Consider the following 25,335-nt stretch of genomic DNA (forward strand, 5'->3'; position numbering starts at 1 on the left):
ATCCCTTGCCTGGGATCGCTCCCACCGTGACCACCGTGGACTTACCAACAAGAGCTCGCAGTCTCGGGAGAGGCTAGTCGGGAGCTCCAACGCCGCAGAAGGTTCGACCAGCCCCGACGCGAGGTTCGATCGCCCGGCGCGGGGGAGCAGACATCCCCCCGATGCGGGAGCAGATCGCCATGACAAGAAGGGCCCGAACGCCACCGGCTACGGGAGTCAAGATCATCCCGTCAACGGAGGGCTAGAGGCCCCCAACTGAGGATGAACAAAGGAAGAGACTTGAACTTTATTTCGCCTTCCATCACAGTGAGGAATGTGTAGGAGTCACTGTGGTGGATGTTTATGTTAAAATGTGTTTTTGAGTGAACTGTTATTTTTAATTGTATGACTGACCTGGCCGATGAAATTCCTCGTATGTTGCAAAACATACTTGGTGAATAAAGTGTGATTCTGATCTGATTCTGATTCTAAATTAGGTCGTGAAAGTGGGACAGGCCTTTAAGGCTTAATCCAGTCACAATCCAATTTTTGTTTTAATCAGAGTGTAACAAAAAAGAGCTTGCACCTATATAATTCTTTGATTTGAGCATTCCAAACCACTTAACAACAAATACTTTCTCACAGTAGCACAAATTTATGGCATGAAAGGTCCTTAGTTTCCATATACAGTGTGTCCATATGTAGTGTACATATAAAGTATTTCCCTCAATTCAACTGATAAAGCCGCATATATTAGAAGGCAAGTAATTTATTGTGTGCTAGAATGGCTATGTTTTCTTCCTGCTCCTAAATGATTTAGAATATTTTCAATATGTATTCATATTGATCAAATAAAATATGTATTTGATGGAATCTTAAAATTTATTCCCCACCACAGGTGGCCCTGATGAAAATGGAAAAAGTCGGAGACCAGATGAATACTTGGGTAAAAAAACAAAGAAAAAGAAGAAAAAGAAACATAGAGAAGGTGAGCGACCAAGACAGTTAAAAACATACAATAAAGAGGTACAGACTACCTGCGCAGGGCTCACTCGTGTTGAGCATGATCCTGTGGGTCAAGGTTCTTCTGATGTGTCGAATATAATCAACAAAACGCCAACTAAGCACGAGGAAAAGCTCAACATATTGGATCTGAAAATGAACCATTGTCCTATCCCTTCGTGTGCACAGTTGCCATACTTATCACACAGAGACTACTGTGTCCGGAAAGGACTCTTGCGGACAGGTTCCTCTAAATATGCCCACTTAATTCATGTGGAACATCAGCCAAATGGTGGTGCTCCAGTACTCCATGCATACATGGACGAACTCTCTTTCTTGTCTCCTATGGAGATGGAGAGGTTTGCCGAAGAATTTCTTGCATTGACTTTCAGTGAAAATGAGAAGAGTGCAGCACATTACGTGATGGCCATTATACATGGAGCAGCAACCTACCTGCCAGACTTTCTGGATTATTTTGCTTTCAACTTTCCCAACACTCCAGTAAAAATGGAAATACTTGGGAAGAAGGATATAGAAACTACAACCATCTCAAACTTTCGGACTCAGGTAAGACTGAGTGCTTTGTGGCCTTTCTTCTTTCAATCAATTTTTTTAAACTTTCAGTGGAATATAAAGACCTCAGAACTAATGCCTAGAAAAGGGTAGTGTTAAAACTGTTGTTAAAAATTATTGATAGTCTGTTACAAATTCTAATGCCATCCTTCCATGTTCCCCATTCTCAGAATGATGCATGTCTTAAAATTATCATACACTGTGCTGATTAGCAAAGTCTGCCAGTCATTATCTGGAGAATGGAAAACATACTTTGCATGGTGTTCCTGTACAGGTGAAAGCCTCTGCCAAAGTAGCATTGACCATCAGGGAAGATGGTTGGTTATCCAGAAGTTGTTCCTGACTCCTACCTGAAACCATATTCTTCAGGGGCATAAACTGATAACCTTCCATTTGAAGTGAAGGCTGCTGCAAGATCTATTACCGCTGAATACGATCTATTACTTAAACCACATCCCAAAAGCACCCATCTTGAAATAAATGTATTTATATTGGAATTATGGATACTAAAATCTACTTAGATTTTCAAAATAAGCTTCTCAACTGGGTTTGGTAAAATTAAATGAATTATGTGATTGTACAATGTTATCCTACAGGGGCAGGAAAATGGCACCTCAACCAGTTTAGACTTCATTTAACACACACAGGTTCAATCTGATACATTGTGGTTTACACCAAATCTGCAGATTTGGCTTTGTTGCTTTTATTCTACGGTTTCAAAGTGCAAGCAGGAGAATATTAACACTTATTCCTCACAGTCCATAACTCCCTGAAAGTGGCAATACATATAGTAAAGAAGGCATATGGTATGTGTGGTCAGGGCATTGAATATAAGAGTCAGTAAGCTTTATAAGGTTTTGGTTAGGCCACATTTGCAGTTCTGGACCTCCAATCCAGGAAAGAGGTCGAGGTGATAGATGTGTATGAAATTGAAACCTTACATAGGGTAGACGGGTTTCTCAGGATGGAAACATCAAATACTAGAGGGCATAGCTTTAAGATGAGAGAGCCAGAGTTTAAAGGAGATGTGCGAGGCAAGTTATTTTTATACAGTGGCGGGTGCCTGAAAGTGCTGCCAGTGGTGGCGGTCAAGGCAGATCTGATAGTGATATTTAAGAGACTTTTGGATCGGCACATTGTACATACCGGGAAAGGAAGGATTATAGATTATTTGCAGGCACAGAAGAGTTTGTCGTGGCACACAAAAATGCTGGAGAAACTCAGCGGGTGCAGCAGCATCTATGGAGCGAAGGAGATAGGCAACGTTTCGGGCCGAAACCCTTGGGATTCGGCCCGAAATGTTGCCTTTCTCCTTCGCTCCATAGATGCTGCTGCACCCGCTGAGTTTCTCCAGCATTTTTGTGCACCTTCGATTTTCCAGCATCTGCAGTTCCTTCTTAAACAGTGTGTCGTGGCATCCTGTTAGACACTGGCATTTTGGGCTGAAAGGACTGCTGCTGCGCTGGTCGATGTTCTATTTTCTAAATAAAATTATAGCTGAACTTAAAATCTCCTTTATCCCATTTCAGGTAGTAACTTCATATCTATGATTTATTTTAAGATCTAAACATTTACACCAGAAAATAATGCAACGTGGCCCAAAAGATCTGTTTCTACAGTGTCCTCCATGTTTGTGACAAAGACCCATCATTTATTTATTTGCCTTTGTACTCCACAATTTGAGATTTGTAATTTAAAAAAAATCACGTGCTTAAAGTGCACATTGTCAAATTTTATTAAAGGGTATTTTTATACATTTTGGTTTCACCATGTAGAAATTACAGCAGTGTTTATACATAGTCCCCCCATTTCAGGGCACCATAATGTTTGGGACACGTGGCTTCACAGGTGTTCGTAATTGCTCAGGTGTGTTTAATTGCCTCCTTAATGCAGGTATAAGAGAGCTCTCAGCACCTAGTCTTTCCTCCAGTCATTCCATCACCTTTGGAAACTTTTATTAGTGTGTATCAACATGAGGACCAAAGTTGTACCAATGAATGTCAAATAAGCCATTATGAGACTGATAAACAAGAATGAAACTGTTAGAGACATCAGCCAAACTTTAGGCATACCAAAATCAACTGTTTGGAACACTATTAAGAAAGAGAGCACTGGTGAGCTTACTAATCGCAAAGGGACTGGCAGGCCAAGGAAGACCTCCACAGCATTCATTCTACAGCAAGACAATGATCCCAAAACATACTGCTAAAGCAACAAAGGAGTTTTTCGAAGCTAAAACATGGTCAAGTCAATCACCCGATCTGAACCCAATTGAGCATGCGTTTTATATGCTGAAGAGAAAATTGAAGAGGACTAGCCCCCAAAACAAGCTTAAGCTAAAGATGGCTGCAATACAGCAGGCAGTGACGAAAGCAAATGGCATGTTGGCCTTCATAACAAGAGGAGTTGAGTATAGGAGCAAAGAGGTCCTTCTGCAGTTGTATAGGGTCCTAGTGAAACAGCACCTGGAGTATTGTGTGCAGTTTTGGTCCCCTAATTTGAGGAAGGACATTCATGCTATTGAGTGAGTGCAGCGTAGGTTTACAAGGTTAATTCCCGGGATGGCGGGACTGTTATATGCTGAGAGAATGAAGCGGCTGGACTTGTACCCTGGAGTTTAAAAGGATGAGAGGGGATCTTATTGAGACATATAAGATTATTAAGGGTTTGGACATGCAAGAGGCAGGAAACGTGTTCCCGATGTTGGGGGAGTCCAGAACCATGGACCACAGTTTAAGAATAAGGGGTAAGCCATTTAGAACGGAGACGAGGAAACATTTTTTCACACTGAGTGTGGAATTCTCTGCCTCAGGACGGTGAGGGCGGTTCTCTCGATACTTTCAAGAGAGAGCTAGATGGGGCTCTTATGGATAGCGGAGTCAGGGGATATGGGGAGAAGGCAGGAACTGGGTACTGATTGGGGATGATCAGCCATGATCACATTGAATGGCGGTGCTGGCTCGAAGGGCCGAATGGCCTACTCCTGTACCTATTGTCTATTGTTTTACTATACAAATAGAGACATTTACCATGTCTACGTTGTCAATTTGCCTTTTTGATGTCCATTACAACGCTCCTTAGTCCTGTCCTTCATGAGACGAGAAATGTAAGCTGTGCACTGTGACATGTATAACTTTACAGTTGTGGGAACATCTAGTTCAAATCTTTTTTGAATCTTCACCAATCTCACCATACCCTTTTTAGATCCTGACAACCAGAACTGTGTAAAGCACTCCAAACATGGTCTAACCAAGATTGCAGGCAGGTTTAGAATAATTTTGCTGTCTATTTTTGAATTCTTTCTCATTAAAAATGAACCAGAACCATTAATTTGTTTTCATTGAAACGTTATTAGAGCATGCCGAGCTTTTGGTAATTTGTGTATTTGTACTACCAGTGTCCTCTGATCCTCAATCCCATCTGGTAACCTTGGGAAGCTGGAAGCGCAGCAACAATAATGTGGCTGACATTCTCAATCTGTGATCATGGGGTAACGACAAGCCAGTTGGAAAATATAGAACTCTCATACGTACATCAGAATGGTGATTGTGTAGGGCATTATGTCCTCTGAGAAGATGTAGCAGACTCCATGGACAAGCAGCAAAAATAATTTATTCAACTTTTAAAGATGTCGTTCAATTTTCAATATACAAAGTATTGATGGAATTCAATAGTTACAAAAAAACTGAACAAGAGATGAGGTAAAGGGTGTGTTGGAAACAATGGAGGCTTATCTTGTGTACTGGGCATGTTGGCTTTCTACCCACTACAAAAGTTTGGCTAAATAGTGCTGTCAACTCTTGTACTGATCTGCATTCAAGACTCTCTTTTAAGTATGAGCAATGTTGTATTAATTAGGTCTCTGGAAAGGGAACCTAGGTTGCCTGCCACTTCAGTGCAAGACAAGGCCCCGTATTATGCTTTGCAATTGACATCATCTAACCCAGATTACTCAATATCTAAATGAGGTTGGTGGAAGAAACAGAAGCTGAACTGTTGTCAATGGCTGGATAAATGAGCCTGGTCACCAGTCTAGCTGTCTCCAAGATCTTGCACATAACTGCACTTCCTTATCAATCTTGAGTCGGCAGCCTTTCATTCTGCAAATGCTGTGTTAATAAATGAAAACTGTAGCCCACCTCAGATTGACAGAGTTCTGGATATTAGAAGAGCCAAAGGATTAGGGTAGAAAACTGGGACCAGGGTAGAAAATCTGCCACGATTTTGAAAGGCATAGAAAGATCGAGGGGCCAAACCACTGAATCCTACTCATTTTTCTTATGTACCCATTATGTTGGATTTTGGCCAGTCTGCATTTTACTTCTTGACTCATTGAAAATTTGTATGAAAAGTTTGTAAGATTATGAATTCTATAACTTAAAACTGGGGAGGTTTAGTTGTTGGTTACGATTGCCTAAATCTGAAATAATAAAATTCTCCAAGTTCTGGAATATTTTATTGATAAGAGCCACAGAAACATGAAAAAAAAATTAGAAATCAAACAAATAAATTAAAAGTGACATAGCAATGACTCCTCAGATTATATTTTTTCTCATCAACTCGATGCAGAGTCAGAAAGAGAAGTGTAGGCCTTTCAGCCCTTATGCCTGCACCTTCATTTGATAAGGTCATGGCTGATCATCTTCCTCCGTGCCACTTTCCTGCACTAATCCTATAGCCCTTGATATATAAAAATCTATTGATCGAACCATATCGACAATTTCTCAATTTGAGGATGTGCCAGTTTGGTGATTTTTATATTTCTTTTGTGACCCTCATTTTGGAATTATAACCAAATATGGGGACCATTTTGCACACCATAAACATGTGCAATCCACTTTCTAGTCCCTTGAGTCTTCAACATTAATGTGAATAAAAAATAACAAAAACACATCCAACCGCTACATTTACTGAAGTTGATTGCAATCTGCAGGTAGTTTAATCTTATTTTTGAGTGAAAGCAGCACAATAGTGACAGGAAAGCTGGAGAGATGTAATGATGTGTGTAAAACCTCTGCACATGGGTCCTTGTTTAGAATACACTAATGGCCTCACCTAATACAGTAGTAGCTTTTCAGAAGATTCAGTAAAGCGTGTGTGCATTTTAAAATATAATCTATCCTAATGGGTTCCTTTCGTGGGAGCAGCTTCCAGATTAGTGCTTGCTCTGAATAAACGAGGAAGCTGGAAGAATGCCAGAGTCTGAGTAAGCAGTGGTTATAAATATTTGCTGAAAGTCTCACTTGGAGACTGTAACTTGGCTGTCTGACTGTGTCCTTTGGTGACAGTTTCTGATTAAAGTCAAAAGTCTTGGCAATATCTGGTTGTTGTAAAAAAACTACTTGCAGTTGTTGAATAATACTGTTCTAAACAGGTTTGAACAATTGTGAGACCTGTAGTACGATTTGTTTCCATTTATTACTGAAAAAAACATTGTTAAACACAATCAATCATTCTGAATATGCTGCTTTACATTGTGTGGTTGATTGCTATAAACAAATATAATAGGAGTGGGACTACTTAAAAGTGTCATTGTACCTCCTCAAACAGATACCTGCATTGTCACACTGCATAGAAACAGGCCCACCCAGTCTAACGCAACCCATCAGTGCTAATCCCATTTAACAGTGCTTGGTTTATAGTTTTCTTAAACCATAGCAATTCAAAAGCTTGGCTGGACATATTCCTTAACCGCCGAGAGACCTCCACCACCACCGCTTTGGGTAGTAACTTCTAAATTCCATCTACCTTCTATGTGAAGAATATGCTCTTGTGACTCATCCAAACCTCGAAATCCTTATCTTAAACACATGCTCTGTTATTGACAATTATAAATCTGAAGAAGGGTCCCAACCTGAAACATCACCTATCCATTTTCTCCAGAGATGCTGCCTGACCAGGAGTTACCCCAGCATTTTGTATGTATTCCTCTTATTGAGTCCTTACAATGTTTACCCGATCCACAACCTCATAATATTTTGTACTATCAGCCTCTTTCCTCCCACCCTCCATGCTTTCCTTCTCCAATCCAAACAGACCTGGGCTATCCAGTCTCTCCTCCATTCCTGCAACTGCCTGATAAATCTTTGCACCCTCTCCTGGGCAAATGAACAATTTCTCTACTGTTGTGATCAAAATTGTGCAATATTTCATATGTGGCCTCATCAATGTTTTATAAAGCTGTTCCATAACTTGCCTGCCCCTATGGTCTGGCTAACATTCTATATGCTGCATTTTTCAGCCTATCCACCTGTGCTGCTGCATGAGGGATCTTTGCACTCTTAATATTAATGCAACCATAATAGAACTTACTGCTCCCAATGTATGGATCAACACATTCTGCACTTGTTCAGATGTGACCAACTTCTGCTTACCGTAAACGTAAATGCATAATCACCAATACTTTTGTGTCTAGTCTTACTCATGTAGCTGGATTATTGTTCTGGTCCTTCAGACAGAGGTTTGCGGTCCATGAATCATTTAATGACTAAACAAGTACCTTGCATCTGTATTCACCATGGGAAAGGACATGGTCCTTGTGATGTCAGTGTGGAGAACTACAGACAACGCATTGATGGATAGTGAGGAGGGCTATGCTGATATGGTTCACTTCTTAATAAACAGACAACTCACAAAAACGTTAGGTAAACCAACTCAAGCTTTACTGATCATCAGCCAGCGGAAGTGACGGGGATACACCAGTCAAGTAAGCTACAGACACTTGACTTCCCCGCGCCACCACTTCAATGAACAAAGATTTGCATGGTGTTTTATACTGTGTCACTTAGTCACATTCCAAAGATGTTAGTCATGGTTACAAGATGCAGCCAATATACATCACTACAGGACGCGTCTGAGCTTGTCTCATCAATTAGTAGACACATTTCAAAGGTATCTTATCAGTTGGTACTTCCAGGACAAGACATTTCAAAGTCATCGGTCATTGTCTCTATATACATGAACCTGAGACAAGCCTGGGCTTGTCTCTCTCTCTTGGAATACAAGCTACAACCTCGTCAAGTATTCTACCATGTATCTTTTATATATTTAAAAGCATTTAACATTTTCAATGCAGTGGGATTTTCTGTGGCATGTCAAAGGTTGAGGTAAAATGTGAGAAGTATATAAAATTGAGAGGCATAAGTAGGGTAGTCAGAACCTTTCCCCAGGGTGGAGATGTGAGAGACTTGAGGGCATAGCTTCAAGGTGAGAGGGGTAATGTTTAAAAGCGTGCAGGCCAAGTTTTTTTTTTTACACAGTGCGATAGGTATTTGGGAAAGTGCTGCCAAAGGTGTAGGTAAAAGCAGATACAATAAGATCCTCTGAGATAGGTTCATGGATAGGCATGAAATGGGGGGATAGCGGGATTAGTTTGGCTCACATTGTGGGCTGAATGTCCTGTTCCTGTGCTGTGCTGGTCTTTATGTTCTGAATTACTTTTCAGCCTGATACATGAATGATCCGTGTACATGGTTATCAGTCTATTTAGCCCACCGCTGTTTCCATCTTTTTGATATTTGGCAGCATTAGACATGTTTATTGTTAGTCTAAATTGGTTGTTCTTGAGTCATCAAGTGTGGTAGCACAGAGGCGTGGCTTGCCGACGCTGCGGTGGACCACCTGCCGTGGACCGAGGATCGCTCGCCGTGGACTGTCGATGAAGGACCTATCGGTACGGCTGGTAGGCGCTACTTGCACACAATGGACTCCGCACTGGCCAAAGCCACCAGCATTGATGAGAACCATGCTGCCAAGAACGAGGAGGGTTACACCACGTCTACAGAAAATGTATACATACGCTTTTAAAGAACAAATCTTACCTGAAACACTAGCAGAATCAACGATCACATTAATACTTATAAAAGATAAAGATACAGAAGAACCAGGCTCATATAGAGCTATTGCTTTATTAAATAAGGACCAAAAAATATTAGCGAAAACACTAACTAGAAGACTAAGTCAATATGTTAGTAAATTAATAAATGAGGAGCAAACGGGATTTATACCTAAGAGACATTCATTTAATAACCTGAGACGTCTGCTTAACATAATGCACTCTCACAAACCTCAAGAACAAGAGTTAGCTATCATTTCATTGGACGCAGAAAAAGCGTTTGATCAAGTAGAATGGGATTATATGATTAAAGTATTGCAAAAATTTCAAATGGGAGAGAACTTCATCGCATGGATAAAATTATTATATAACAAACCCACGGCTAGAATATTAACTAATAATATACTATCTACGAAATTCCAATTAACAAGGGGCAATAGACAAGGATGTTCATTATCACCGCTGTTATTCACTCTGGTAATTGAACCTTTAGCTGAAAAAATTAGAACACACCCGGATATTTACGGTTATAATACAAAATATTCAAATAACAAAATATCCTTATATGCAGACGATGTATTACTGTATATCACAAAACCCCAAATCAGTATACCAAACATATTAAATCTAATTGAGGACTTTGGATCTTTCTCAGGATATAGAATAAACTGGAACAAAAGTGAAATTATGTCGATAAAACCGAAAGACTCAACACATCTCTTGAAATTCCCCTTTAAAATAGCCACAGAAAATTTTAAATATTTAGGAATTGAAATCACTAGAAACTATCACGCTATGTTTAACGCCAATTATAGCCCCTTAAGAAACTAAATAATCTAATCAAATTCTGGAAAACGCTCCCGATGTCTTTAATAGGTCGAATAAATGCTATAAAAATGATCTTTTTACCACAAATCCTATATTTATTTCAATCAATTCCAATATATCTTCCAAAAAAGTTTTTCAAAAAACTACTCAGACATTACAAATTTTATATGGGATTATAAATCCCACAGAATACAAAGAGCACACCTTTGTAAACCAAAAGAGATGGGTGGTCTAGCGCTCCCTAATTTTATAATTGGGCAGTAAATATTAAAAATATGATTCACCTGCTGGACAATTCTGCCCCGCAGGTGGACTGGATTGTAATGGAGAGAGAGGACTGCTCTCCGTGTAATACAGGAGCGACTCTCCTCTCACCAATGAATCTGAATAACAAAAATTATAATAAAAATCCAATGATACATAGTACAATTAGAACTTGGAAACAAATAAAACAGAATCTAAAATTAAGAAATCTATCTCTTTTAATGCCAATAGTCAATAATCCGTCGTTTAAACCTTCAATTATAGATAAATCATTTACACAATGGGAAAGAATGGTAATCAAAACGCTCGGAGACTTGTATGAATTAGGAAAATTATTATCATTTCAACAATTACAACTGAAATATAATTTGAAAAATAATCAATATTTTAAATATCTTCAAATCCGTGACTATCTGACTATCTGAAATACACAAAATACTATCATAACATGTCCCCAGACTTATTGGATGAAGCCATGAAGACAAAGGCTGAATCAGCAAATCTAATATCATACTTATACAACATTATTTTAAATATAGAAATACCTACAACTGATGGTATTAGAAGAGACTGGGAACAAGAACTAGCTATAAACATTTCAAAAGAGAGCTGGGATAAACATGTGCATAAATGCTCGATCAACGTACGACATACTCTAATTCAATATAAAACATTACATAGACTATATTATTCAAAAACTAAAATAAATAAACTTTTCCCCAATGTCTCACCTAAATGTCAGTCACAAGAAGCTACCATAGCGCACTCTTTTGTTTTTTGTATAAAAATCCAAATATTTTGGAACGAAATTTTTGAAATCTTCACAAAATCATTTAAAATAAAACTTGTACCAAAAGCAGAATGGATCATTTTTGGAGTATCAGAAGGTAACCCCGAATTAAACGTGTTTCAAAAGAACTTACTTAATTACGGGCTAATAATGGGAAAAAAGCTTATACTCAAATTTTGGAAAAATGCTCCAATACCAACAATAAACATGTTCGAAACACTACACTTGGAAGAGATGAGACTCCTCCTAGCAGGCAAAGCAGACCACTTCCAAAAGACGTGGTCTGCATTTATGGAACTATTACAAGCATATGGTGCAATAGTAATTTAAAATATAAATGGTACCAGGATCTGGTGACGGGGGGTATAAAATAATTTATTTTTTTTAAACACGGTTGGTATACCCTTTTTTGCGAGTTTTGTGTTACAATAGAGCGATTGTTTTTCTTTTTTTTTCTTTTCTTTCTAGGGTCTTATTTCCTTTCTTTACTTCCTTCTCTAACTGTGGAACGCCGGTGTTCAGGGTGAGGGTTGAAGAGGTGTGCTTGTCTAACCTAACAGACTGGGGTCTGTTGGTTAGAAAGTCCAGTATCCAGTTGCAGAGGGAGGGGTAGATGCCCAGGTTACCGAGTTTGGTGATCAGTTTGATGGTATAATGGTGTTGAATGCTGAGCTGTAATCGATGAACAGCATTCTTACTAAGTGTCCCCTCTGTTTCGAGGTGGGAGAGGCGGAGTGAAGTGCCATTGAGATGGCATCCTCCGTACTCATGTTCTTGCGGTAGGCAAACTGATAGGGATCCAGTGTGGGGGGTAGGCAGCTTTTGAGGTGTGCCAGGACCAGCCTCTCGAAGCACTTGGTGATGATGGGGGTAAGTGCAACTGGGCGGAAGTCGTTGAGGCTTGCCGCAGTGGAGTGTTTTGGCACTGGCACGATGGAGGTGGTTTTAAGGCACGTGGGGACAACTGCTTGGGCAAGTGACAGGTTGAAGATGTCAGTCCAGACGTCTGTCAGCTGCGCAGCACAGGCCCTGAGCACGCGCCCGGGGATGCCGTCAGGGCCAGCAGCTTTACGTGCATTAGTCCTACTCAGTGCCACGAATACGTCGTAGGGGGTGAGTGTGAGGGGTTGGTGATCGGCAGGTAGCACAGCCTTGATGGCTGTCTCTAGATTGTCCCTGTCGAAGCGGCCATAGAAGTGGTTAAGCTCCTCAAGGAAGGAGGCGTCGCTGGATGTGGGGGTGGTGTTGGAGGGTCTGTAGTCCGTGATGGCCTGGATGCCTTGCCACATGCGTCGGGGGTCGGAGTTGTTGTTGAAGTGCTCCTCAATCCTGAGCTTATGGCAGTGCTTGGCCTTCTTGATGCCCCTCTTCAGGTTAGCCCTGGCTGAACTGTAGGCTCGAGCATCGCCTGACCTGAAAGCGGTGTCCCGTGCTTTCAGCAGTAGCCTGACCTCGCTGTTCATCCATGGCTTCTGATTCGGGAATATGGTCACCTGTTTGAGGGAGGTGACACTATTGATGGTGGAGTTTATAAAGTCCAGAACAGAGGATGTGTAGGAATCAATGTCCGTGTGGGAATCAAGGGTGGCCTGGGCTGCAAAAGCCTTCCAGTCAGTGTTTCCAAAACACTGCTGAAGTGTGAAGTCCGCTTCCTCTGACCAGACTTTAACTGTCCTCACAGTTGGTTTAACCCGTCTGATGAATGGGGAGTACTTAGGGAGCAGGAACAATGAGACGTGATCAGACTGACCAAGGTGGGGGAGGGGGATGGCTTTGTAAGCTTCTAGTGGGGAAGGAGACATGTTGGTGAAATTTGGGGGGTACAGTCTTCAGGTTGGAGTGATTGAAGTCACCCGCAACAATGAAGGCTGCCTCGGGGTTGTGCGTCTGTTGATTGCTAATGGCAGTATGCAGCTCTTTCATTGCAAGCTTGGCATTAGCATCAGGAGGGATATAGGCTGCAGTCACAACAGTGGAGGTGAACTCTCTGGGCAGATAGAACGGTCTGCATCTAACCAAGAGGAACTCAAGGTTAGCTGAGCAGTGACTCTCGATGATGGTGGAGTCCGTGCACCATGCTTTATTTACATAAATGCACAGACCCCCACCTCTGGTCTTACCGGAGTCTGATGTCCTGTCCGCTCGGAGTAAATGACGCCCCGATAGCTGGATGGCGCTGTCAGGAACGTCAGTGTTGAGCCAAGTAAGGGGCTTTCTTTTCCCAACACTTTCTTGCACCTTCACGATTCTTGCTCACTTTCCTTACTTCTTTTATTTCTATCTTTTTTAAAGCTCGAAAAACGAAGTGGTACAACAAATGTAATAAGATATATCTGATGTGTATTATTGTAATTTACTGTACTTCTAATAAAAATAAAATTAAAAAAAAAAAAGAACGAGGAGGGACGTGGAACATCGAGGTCGGAGTCCTTGGGGGCCGAGGCGGACGGGTCGCGGAGAACAAAGGGGGAAACTAGTGGGAGGGGGCACAGAGGACAAGAGGGACTGGTGTGGGGGGGGGGGGGGGGGGGGGAGACGAAGAAGGGGCCAACAATATTTAAGGGTGTTTTTATGACTATGTCAGTGCCTTTCTGGCAGCTCTTTAGTGTACTGTGTATACAAAAAACCCCACAGAATCTCACTGTACCTTGACGGTACATGTGACAATAAAGTGTGTCGAGAGACAGGTCCTTCCTGACAGGTTCACGCTGACCCATCAACTCCTCCCAGATTTTACCACTTGCCTACGTACTTCGGGTCATTTACAAAGGGCTGTTAATTCATGTCTTTAAATCTCTGAGAAAATCTGAACACTAAGGAAACCCACATAGTCACAAGGAGAACATGCAAACTCCACAAACTCACTGGAACTGAGCCAGCAGCTCCACCAGCTGTGCTCATGTGGTTTTATTGGAATTTATTTGACTCTTCACGACTTTAGCCTAAATTTTATTTTTTTTAAACATGCTTTCTTACAGCCATCCTTCAGATTTTAATATATTCTGCCCACTCTCCACATCTATCATGCGATTATAGAACTCTGACATGGAGATGTTTGCAGTAGTCCGTCTAGCTGAATTGAAATATGCTAGGGTTTACATTATATAGAACCAAAGTGTTTTTCCAAATCTCTGACAACAATGAGCTGGTTCCTACCACCAATTTATTTGTGTGACGTGTCTGAAAAGCACCCACGGACGAATGCTATTTGTAGCCACACTAAGCATTTAAACGGATTATACTGTCTTGTGTTACACTTCTGCATCTCGTGTGAATGTCTTTCTCTGCTGCATCTGTGTTATCGTCGGCAAGGTTTTTCGTGGCTTAGCATATGCGTCTTATTTAATTGTAGAACAAAATACTTCTGAGGAGATGCAAGAAACTGCAGATGTTAGAATCTTGAGCAAAACACAGAAGGCCGGGAAACATCTGTGGAGGGAATGGACAGACAATGTTTGGGTCAGGACCCGTTTTCAGACTGATCCACTGAGGGCTGCTTATACATTATCAGGATTAATTGTGGCATTAAACTATTTCAGGAGTACCTGTATGTGTATGTTATTTTGTTGCACTTTTTAAAACTGTTTAAATCTGCAAACTTTCTATCCCATTTGAATTGGCAATATATTTTATGCTTCCAGATGTGACCGCAGTTGTATTAGACTGCTTGGCTCTGACTTCATTTCTGCTAAGCTTGTACTGTATAAAATTAAACATTTGCATTCTTTGAATAACATTAACACAAAACATTACAAAACCAATGGTACACAAAAATGCTGGAGAAACTCAGCGGGTGCAGCAGCATTTATGGAGCGAAGGAAATAGGCAACGTTTCGGGCCGAAACCCTTCTTCAGACTCCATTACAAATTATACTCCATTACAAAACCAATACCTGTGATAGTGTGATGGATAAAAAAGTATAAATTAATGCTTTGTATTCTAGTCGTGTTTCCAGCATGTTTCCAGCACGTGTTTCCTTGTGTCTCCATTAATAAATTCATCCTTTTTGATTTTTTTGTATTTCAATTTAAAATTGTTAATAAAATAATCTGCTCCAAAAACAGGGATTTAAGGTGACACTCCACATAGCTGTAAAGTTACACCACATTATAGGTAATTACCTTAGACCTACAATTGAGGCAATTTCATTCTTTCGATCTTCCAGCATCTGCAGTTCCTTCTTGAACACATTCATTCTTTAGCTGTTGAGTTTATTTTGCCTTCTGAATGCTTTGCTCAGTATTATGGTTCATGCAACAATGAACCACTCATAGAACAGTACAGCACAGGAATGGGCCATTCGGCCCCTAATGGTTTAGATACAGCTCTCAAACAGGCCCTTCGGTTCACCGGGTCCGCGCCGACCAGCGATCCCCACACGTTAACACCATCCTACACCCATTAGGGACAATTTTTAAATTTACCAAACCAATTAACGTACAAACCTGTACGTCTTTGGAGTGTGGGAGGAAACCGAAAATCTCGGAGAAAACCCACACAGGTCGCGGGGAGAATGTACAAACACTTTACAGACAGCACCCATAGTTGGGATCGAACCCGGGACTCCGGCACTGCATTCGCTGTAAGGCTGCGCCACCGTGACCGCCCTTTGGGCCGGGCATGATGCCTAGCTGAGCTGATGTCATCTGCCTGCCCATGATCCATATCACTGCACTTCCATGTGCCCATCAAAATGCATCTTAGACACCACTTTTGTATCTGCTTCCACTGCCACACCTGGCAATGCATTCTTAGCCCTCCCTCACCACCTGTGTAAAAACAATTTGCCACGCATATCTTCATTAAACTTTCCACCCTCACCTGAAAGCTGTGCCCCCTAGTGTTGGACATTTCCAGTCTGGGAGAAAGGGTAGACAGTCGGAACCTATCTCTATCTCACATAATTTTACATACTTCTATCAGGTCTCCCCTCAACCTCCGACATTCCAGACAATCTGACCTCTCCCTGTAGCTGAACCCTTCTAATCCAGGCAGCATTCTGGCAAACTCCTTTGCATCCTCCAAAGCTTCCAAATCCTTCCTGTAATGGGGTGACCAGAACTGCACAATCTTCCAAATTTGGCCGAACCAAAGACCTATAGAATTGCATCATGACTTCTTGACTCTTGTACTCAATGCCCCCTAGCAATGAAGCCAAGCACATCATACGCTTTCTTTACCACCCTATCTACTTGTGTTGCCACTTTTAGTGAGATATGAACCTGGACTACAAGATCCCTCTGCACATCAGTGCTGTTAAAGGTCTTGTCATTAACTATATACTCCTTGCATTCAACCTCGCTAAGTGCGACACTTCAGGTTAAATTCCATCTGCCATTTCTGCAGCTGATCCATTTCCAGATGTATCTTCTGACAGTCTTCCTCACTGTCTGCAAATCCTCCAATGTTGGTGTCGTCAATAAACTTACTCATCAGCCCATCTACTTTTACATCTGAAGAAGGGTCTCAATCCGAAACGTCACCTATTCCTTCGCTCCATAGATGCTGCCTCACCCGCTGAGTTTCTCCTGCATTTTACCCACTTTTACGTCTGGGTCATTTATATATATAAATCACAAACAGCAGAGGTCCCCGCACAAATCCCTGCAAAACTCCACTGGTCACAAACCTCCAGCCAAAATATCTACTTTCCACCACAACCCTCTGCCTTCTACGACAAAGGCAGTTCTGAATCCATACCACTATGCCATCGTGAATCCTCTACATCTTAATCTTCTAGATCAGTCTAGCATGAGGGACCTTATCAAAAGCTTTACTGAACTCCATGTACATAACACCCACTACCCTACCTTCATCAATCTCTGTCGCCTCTCAAGAAAAACTCAATCAAGTTAGTGAGACACGGCCTGCCAAGTACAAAGCCTTCCTGGCTATCCCTAATTATCTCATTCTCTTTCAAATGGGAGTCAATCTTATCTCGCAGAATTCTCTCCAATAGTTTTTCCACCACCTACCTGGCTACCTGGCCTATAGTTCCCTGGATTCTCTCTACTTCCTTTCTTAAACAAGTCAACCTTCCAGTCCTCTGTGAGTTTGCTGTGGCTATAGAAGAAACAAAGATTCTTGTCAAGGCCCCTGCAATCTCGTCTCTTACTTACCTCAATAACCTTAGATAGATCCAATTAGACCCTGAGGAGTTATTCACATTAATGTTCTTCAAGAGCTTCAGCACCACCTCATTCTCTATCTCAAACTGCCTAGCATATTTGTATTCACCACACTGTTCCCCAGTCCTCTGTGAATATAGATACAAAATACTTGTTTAGTACCTCACCCACATTGTCCGACTCCAAATGTAGATTCCCTCCTTTATCTTGAGCAGTCCTACCTTCTCCCTGGTCACCCTCGGTTGCCTTACCTTGCCATCCTTATCCCTTCTCTTTACTGGAACATGCTGATCTTGCACTTTGATCAGCCTGCCTTTAAATTATTCCCACCTGTCCTCTGTGAATTTGCCCTGTAACAACTGATCTGAATCTACCCTCTTTTGCACCTGCCTAATGACATTGTAATCTGCCTTGCCCCAATTGAGTAGCTTTCTCCAACATCCAGACTAGTCCCTATGCAAAACAATCTTAAAACTGATGGTGTTGTGATCACTGTCCCCAAATTCTTCATCTACAGCAACACCGGTCATCTGGCCAGGCTGGTTTCCCAATACAAAGTCTTGTATGTTCCCTCCCCGAGTCGGACTATCCATATACTGTTTAATGAAACCTCCTTGAATACATCAAACATGTGGCCTGTCATCCTCTTGCACTGAGTAATTTCCAGTCTATATTGGGGAACAACAACTCTGTGTTTAGTTTCTTTTTAGTTTAGTTTAAAGATATAGCAAGGAAACAGGCGCTTTGGCCCACCGACCCATGATCCCCGCGGACTAACACTATCCTACACACACACTAGGGACAATTTACAATTATATCAAATCAATTGGCCTACAATCTGTACGTCTTTGGAGTGTGGGAGGAATCCGGAGCTCCAGGAGAAAACCCATGCAGGTCATGAGGAGAATGTACAAACTCCGTACAGACAAGCACCTATAGTCAGGATCAAACCGGAGTGTCTGACGTTGTAAGGCAGCAACTCTACCGCCGTGCCACCCACGGTATGGTTATTACATCTGTAATCTGTCAATGTATCTGATCCACTATCTCCTGCCGGCTATTGTGTGGCCTATAATATAATCCCATTAAAGCAATTGATCTTTTCTTATATTGAGTGCAATGTCCCCCAGTATGTCCTCTCACCAGGCAGCCTGGGGCTTACCTGGATCGGGAGCTGCTCCAGTACATCGAGTGCATGGACTGGACTCTGGACTTGTAAATGGTGCCAAAATATGATGACTCGTGCATGTTTGATCAATGCAAAAAGAATTTCACGGTGCAGTGCACACATGATTAAAAAAAGCACCCTTAAACTCTGAGAAATAATGCCGTGACATTCTCCTGATTAGCAAAGCAACTCCTCCATTTCTTTTAACCACTTCTCTATCTCGTCCGAAACATTGAAATCCAGGCACGTTGAGCTGCCAGTCCTGTCCCTTTCTGTAATGAACACAACATCATTATTCCAAGCACTGATCCAGGCTCGCAAGCTCATTCCTTCCAGTTAAATCCATATCTCCACGCCTTCTGCAGAAACGGGATTGTAGGGAATTGTCAATGGTGTAGTAGGAGTATTTATTTCAATTCATTGAAATCAATTTTTATTATTTAAATGAATTTGTTTTAAAGTGAAAAAAATCTCTAGTATTTGGGTTTTTTTGTCACGGAAATAAATTTGCATTTAGTGATGCAGGCTGGCATGTTGTATAAAAATGTTTGTACAGGGTTCTGTGCTAGGAAATGTTGTTGAACGAGGACTGCAGGTAATGGATATAGTAAAAATGCAATAAGCTGTATACATTAACAGCTAGGTTGCTTGTGGTCCTGATAACGTTGTTCCAGCAATTAGCTTCAATGTTGTGAAGGGCCTGTCCCACTTACGCGAGTGACGCCTGTATGGTCGTGGGCAGTCGCCCAAAGAGTCGTGCCTTTTTCTGGTCGCGGCTGGATTTTCAACATGTTGAAAAATTTCGGCAACCTGCTGCGACTCTGACGGGTGCTGGCAGTCGCCGGAAAAAATCGCATGTGCGGCAGGCTCTTGAATCTCTATAAAATGCTGAATGGAATCCGGGTACAGGAAATATCCTTCAAACCCTAGATTTTGTAATTAAGAAGGAACTGCAGATGCTGGAAAATCGAAGGTAGACAAAAGTGCTGGAGAAACTCAGCGGGTTTCGGCCCGAAAACGTTGCCTATTTCCTTCGCTCCATAGATGCTGCTGCACCCGCTGAGTTTCTCCAGCACCTTTGTCTACCCTAGGTTTTGTAAATAGTCAGAGGTTGTGTGATCTGTATTCTTCTGTTCATAGTCCGTATTTTCCGAGTCTATTGTAAATCTGTCAGAACCATTCGAGAAAATGTCAATAATTTGCAGCCATCTGAAGGTGACTGTTTCAGAATTCCACCGTTTCATATTTCCTGATTTCATGCCGCAATGGCAAATCTTCATGCTTAGATTGTGCTTGTTCTAGATGTAACTGGGAAAATAATTACCCTGCTGTGACCTTATTTATTTCTTGCATCTTGAAAGATTTTGTTTATGTCGCCCCACATCTATTTAAATTAAATGGAACAAAAACAAAGATTGTGGAATCTATTCTCAATTTAATCTTCTAAATTGCCGCACGCTGTTAGTTCATTTTGAAACCCTGCAGGGGTTCAATTCATAGCACCTTTGGTGTTCCAGTCTCAACATTCAACCCTTGAATTTAAACATGTGTCCAGTCAGGCTATGTGCAGCAGTGTCATGAACCTGGTGCAAACCCCTCCTGCTCTTCCTGTTGCTATATGTTGCTGTGCTGGTACTCTCCCAGCATGAATCTCCCCACAGTTAAAGGTGAAGAGATTGCCTCAGAGTGCTGACAGGCTGCACCCAACAGCATTGTGAGTGTGGGTGGATAGTGGACACCAGTCTCTGCCTTTACCTACTGGACAGAAGCATTTGTCTCATTCACCCTGTGTCACTACATAACTATTTCTTCAGTCCAGAGGTTTCTCTTTGTTAAAACTTTATCGGGCCGCACATCATTACAAAGAGACAATGTTAGCTTTTATCATGTCCGACAGGAAGTAATAGTTGACAGATGGTGTCGTGGCCCACATTCATCAAGCCAGCCAGAGTGCAGCCCTTCTCAGTGCTGAGTGGCTCCATCGCTCTCACTGCCCCACCCAAAATCAGCTCTTGCAGGCAGCTGCTCGACACGAAACCATGGGGTGAAGAGTTGTTGGATTCACACCAGGTTTCTAGCACTGTACTAACATTGGGATAACCAACATGGGGAGAGCAGTGGTTAACACCAAGTCAAGTGTGTTTAACTGCCAAATTTAGCAACAAAGGAACAATGAATTTCTTTCTTGCTGCAGTTTAACAGGCTTGTAACCGCAATAGCGTACAGATCAAAATTTAATTATCAAAATTTCCAATAAATGAATGACCGTAATACTAGGTAACCATAGTAGAGCAAAACAAAACAAGTCCACAATGCAACCAACGGCACAGTCTGTCAGAGATCACAGTTGTTGAGATTAGTGTTGTGTAATATCCAAGAGTGTGATTGTTGCTGGGGAAAAAGCTGTTCTTAAACCTGGTAGTCACCTTTACAGGCTCCTATGCCATCTTCCCAATGGTCGTAGCGAAATGACAGCATGGCCAGAGTGGTGTGGGATGTTGATATCAGCAGTTATTTTACGGCAGCACCACCTATGCGCCTCTTCAATGGTGGGAAAGTCAGTACCTGTTATGGAGCAAGAAGTGTCTGCCACCCTCTGTAGTCTCATTCTTTCCTGGATGTTCAGACTGTGTGTTTGCTGAACCAGACTGTGATGCAACTTGTCAATATGCACTCTACTGTACACCTGTAAAAGTTCAATAGAGTATTCGGCGACTTACCGAATCTCATCAATCTTCCAAGCAAAGATGCTATAGCGGAACAAGATAGACCACTCCTGCTAAATGCAATGAGCTGACGTGTAGTACGCAACGGAACGGAACGCAAGTCTTTTTTTCATCCATTTCCGTAATCCGACCCGACCTGACCCAACTCGCAGTGTAATCAACATTGCGGGGGAACAGTTCGTGTTAATAAATTAAAATTCTGAAAATGAGGAGAAGATCTTTACCAAATAACTTATTTTTACGGGGATGTTTCCGTAACCGGCTTCCGTCTCCGCACTATTATCCTATGGGATCTTTGGTGTGGAGACGGAAGCCGGTTACGGAAATGGGGCTTTAAATTACCCATGAATCTGCCCATGACCGTACTACGTCTTTTTCGTCGAGTGGACTATCTTGCTTGCTATAGGATCTTTGCTTCCAAGAAAGTAAAGGCATTGATGCGCTTTCTTTATGATTGCATCAATGTGCTTGGCTCAGAACAGATCTTCAGAGATATGCACACCCAGGAACTTGAAGCTGTTGACTCCCTCCACTGCCATCCTGTCAATGAAGACAGGCTTGTGGATCCTTGTTTTTCCTCTCCTAAAGTCAGCAATCGGCTCCTTGGTCTTGCTAACATTGAGAGAAAGATTCCTATGCTGATGTTACCAATGCAGCAGCCGGGAAGGCAAGAGTTTGTACAAGATTCTCGGCAGAGCAGCAATGTCTATAATGTATCTCTATAATGTTACGATGACCCATTTTAATGCTGATTCTGTCAGCACACTTATTTCTGTGAACACATCCTGCACACCAAGTGAGATACAAGGGTTTTATTCTCACTGCATCTTATCCAAGGGCAATATTTCCTTTTGCCAAAATCTGGGCAGTTCTCCAGATGTGGTCTGCCAAAGGCTCAGTACCGAACTAGATTAGAACATTAATTCTCCTGAGCGATCATAATACAGTCAGCTCTTTATCTTGTCACTGTGGCAAAACATTTCTTTAATTTCCTGTGCTGGCCGTTTGACCAGTAGCTGCTATTTATTCATTTTCAATCCTTTCTTCTAGAGTCAGTGTCCATATGCTTTGGCTTTTTTTCAGCTGACGTGGGACTGTGCATGCTGTGATTTGCATCAGCCATCATCAATCTTAGTTCTACAGGCCTTGAAGTTATGACTTGCTGCTGGCTGGCGCTCAGTTTGTGCTGAGTTTCACAGTTAGTGGTGCTGTTTTGCAGATGGGATATTAACCGATGCCCCCACTACATTTTGTATGTTTTGCCAACTACATTATACGCATGTAGAAATTTGTATATAACCTGCACCTGCAGATTTTATTTTAATCTTGATGCTGTTGGTGAGGCCTAGCCACGGCATTTCCTACATTAGAAAATTACATACTGATTAGTTGGAAAGTGATCGAGGGCAAGTGCAAAGCACCATACAAGTGCTTACCCACTGGAAGGTTAGAAATCAAGAGATGAATTGCAAGAGTTCTTGTTGACCTTTTCAGATGTAAGAAAACTGATAGCACCAATCAGAGCAGAGAAACAAACAACAGCAGGTTCTTCACCAAAAGCAAGAATTCTGGAAATGTTGTTTAGTTAATCATTGTCATGTGCACTGAGGTACAGTGAGAAGTTTTTTGTTGCGTGCTATCCAGTCAGCGGGGACTATACATGATTACAATCAAGCCATTAACAGCGTATAGGTACATGATAACAGGAATAACATTTAGTACAGGATAATGTCCAGTAGGTTAAAGATCGTCCAAGGATCTTCAATGAGGTAGATGGTAGGTCAGGACAGTTCTCTAGCTGATAAGATGGTTTAGTTGCTTGATAACAGCTGGGAAAATGTACTGTCTGTGAGGGAGCTAAATGAGGAGGCGAGAATTTAAAGTTCTCGTCTGTCGTAAGACAGGTTAATATTACAGCTTTTAAACTCTGAGCTCAGTAGATTCTGACATCAGCAGATGAATGTATGAAGTTTCGTTCTGTGAAAGTCTATGTGTCCTCCACACACCTAAGACAGGATAATGGGTTAGTTGGCTCCTGTTAATCAAAGATCTTTGCTGTTAGCCACTAATTTCAGTGGGTAGCAGGAGAGTTATGGAAGCATATGAGAGAGGAAAGTTTACAGGACAATATATGAGGGAATGTAACTAAGAAATGATTTGAGAATCCACATTCAGCCAAATAACGTATCTTGTAAGAAATATGAAATGATTTCTGCAATACACAATCTTTGCAAAATTACACTTCCTCACAGTTAGAGCCTATAAATTAGGATGTAGGCAAAAGGATGGACTTACTAATGTATTTATATATTAAGTCAAAGTAAAATGTGACTGAAATGTTCACAGGTGTTTTGACTGACAAAATGTGACACTAAATTCTAGAGAAATATGACAAATGCAAAGATTTTGAGAAAGATTTTCAGTGGCTGCAGGATTCGTGGAAGGAACTACAGCAACTGGCGTCTTGGCACATTCTCCAAATGTGAAGTGTTGGAAATCGGGCATATAACTGAGGCTAGAAAAGATGCAGAAATCCGATGTGATTGCAGTCAAGTGGCATGATGCTGCGCAGTTGCTGGAAATGGGCTGAGAATGTTAAATTTGAGAACGTGTAGGGCCAGTAGGTCAACAGATTAGAAGAAATTAGTAATGGACAAAAATTTGTATGGAAAGGTGAAAATTGAGTTTGGATAGTTGAAGCCTACAATTAACAATGGCAACTCGCAGTCATGATGGACTAAATGTGAACTGTGCAAACCGTAGACCATGTCATTTTTAAAGGAGAGTAGTTGGAGGAACTCTGCAGTTCAGGCAGCATCTGTAGAGTGTATTAATCCTGGAGAAACTCAGCGGGTGCAGCAGCATCTATGGAGCGAAGGAGATAGGTTACGTTTCGGGCCGAAACCCTTCTTCAGTCTGAAGAAGAGTTTCGGCCCGAAACGTAACCTATCTCCTTCGCTCCATAGATGCTGCTGCACCCGCTGAGTTTCTCCAGGATTTTTGTGTACCTTCGATTTTCCAGCATCTGCAGTTCCTTCTTGAACACGAGCATCTGTAGAGTGATTGATTATCAGGTAATGCCAAGGAGCACATTCTGATGTCCTGAAGTGGAAGCCTCCTCTCAAAAACAGATGCGGTAGGAACAGGGAATCTGGGAGAAGGTGATGGTGTGGAAGTCAGTGTGGAAGGAGGTGTTGCCTTAGCTTACTGTGGAAGTTGGTGAATTTATAGTAGACATCACATCAATGTACAGATATAACTGTGCAACTCCTTCCCCTTCTATCGTGGGATAGACTGACTTCCCTTCCCCCTTCCCCCTTACCCCCCACCCTCCCGAATCTTCGCACATCCTCAATCCTGGACTTTCACTTGAGACTTTAATTTCATGTTTCATGTATCTTGTTGTGTTTTATGGCTGTTGGCAGACCAATTTCCCTCCTGGGTTAAATAAAGTTCTATAGTATCGTATAGTATGTCTCCTGAGATGGAGACAGAGATATCAAGAAAGAGAGAGAGAGGTGTTGGAAATGAACCAAGCGAATTTAAGGGCAGGATGGTGGATAGTGGGTGAAGTTAATAAAATTGATGAGTTCCCTATGGATGCAGGCAGCAGCACCAATGCAGTTGTCAGTGTAGTGGAGGAGGTGTTGGGGAATGGTGTTGGAGTAGGCTTGATACAGCGTTGCTTCACGAAGAGGCTTGGGGCCGTGTCTACCAAAGATCCTATAGCAAGCAAGAGAGATCACTCGACGAAAAAGACGGTCATGGGCAGATTCATGGGCAATTTTCGGCCCCATTTCCGTAACCAGCTTCCGTCTCCGCACCAAAGATCCCATAGCGGAGCAAAGATACTAGTGCGGAGACGGAAGCCGGTTACGGAAACATCCTCATAAAAATAAAAGTTCTTTGGTAAAAATCTTCTCCTCATTTTCAGAATTATAATTATTAACACAACTGTTCCCCCGCAACGTTGATTACACTGCGAGTCGGGTCGGTTTACTGACATGGATGAAAAAAAGGCCCACGTTCCGCAGTTGTGTAC

General features: G+C 41.8%; 1 protein-coding gene across 4 annotated transcripts in view; it reads left to right on the forward strand.

The window, feature by feature from the left end:
* The window catches only part of rsbn1 (round spermatid basic protein 1), an 81,293-nt gene that overhangs the window by 22,092 nt on the left and 33,866 nt on the right, over positions 1–25,335 (forward strand). For all 4 annotated transcript variants that reach the window (XM_033042287.1, XM_033042288.1, XM_033042289.1 and 1 more), the window contains one exon: positions 878–1,548. In XM_033042287.1, the coding sequence (XP_032898178.1) occupies positions 878–1,548 (671 nt within the window). The remainder of the gene's footprint in view (positions 1–877; positions 1,549–25,335) is intronic.

This window comes from Amblyraja radiata, chromosome 24 (assembly GCF_010909765.2).
Source record: "Amblyraja radiata isolate CabotCenter1 chromosome 24, sAmbRad1.1.pri, whole genome shotgun sequence".
Classification (NCBI taxonomy): Eukaryota; Metazoa; Chordata; class Chondrichthyes; order Rajiformes; family Rajidae; genus Amblyraja; species Amblyraja radiata.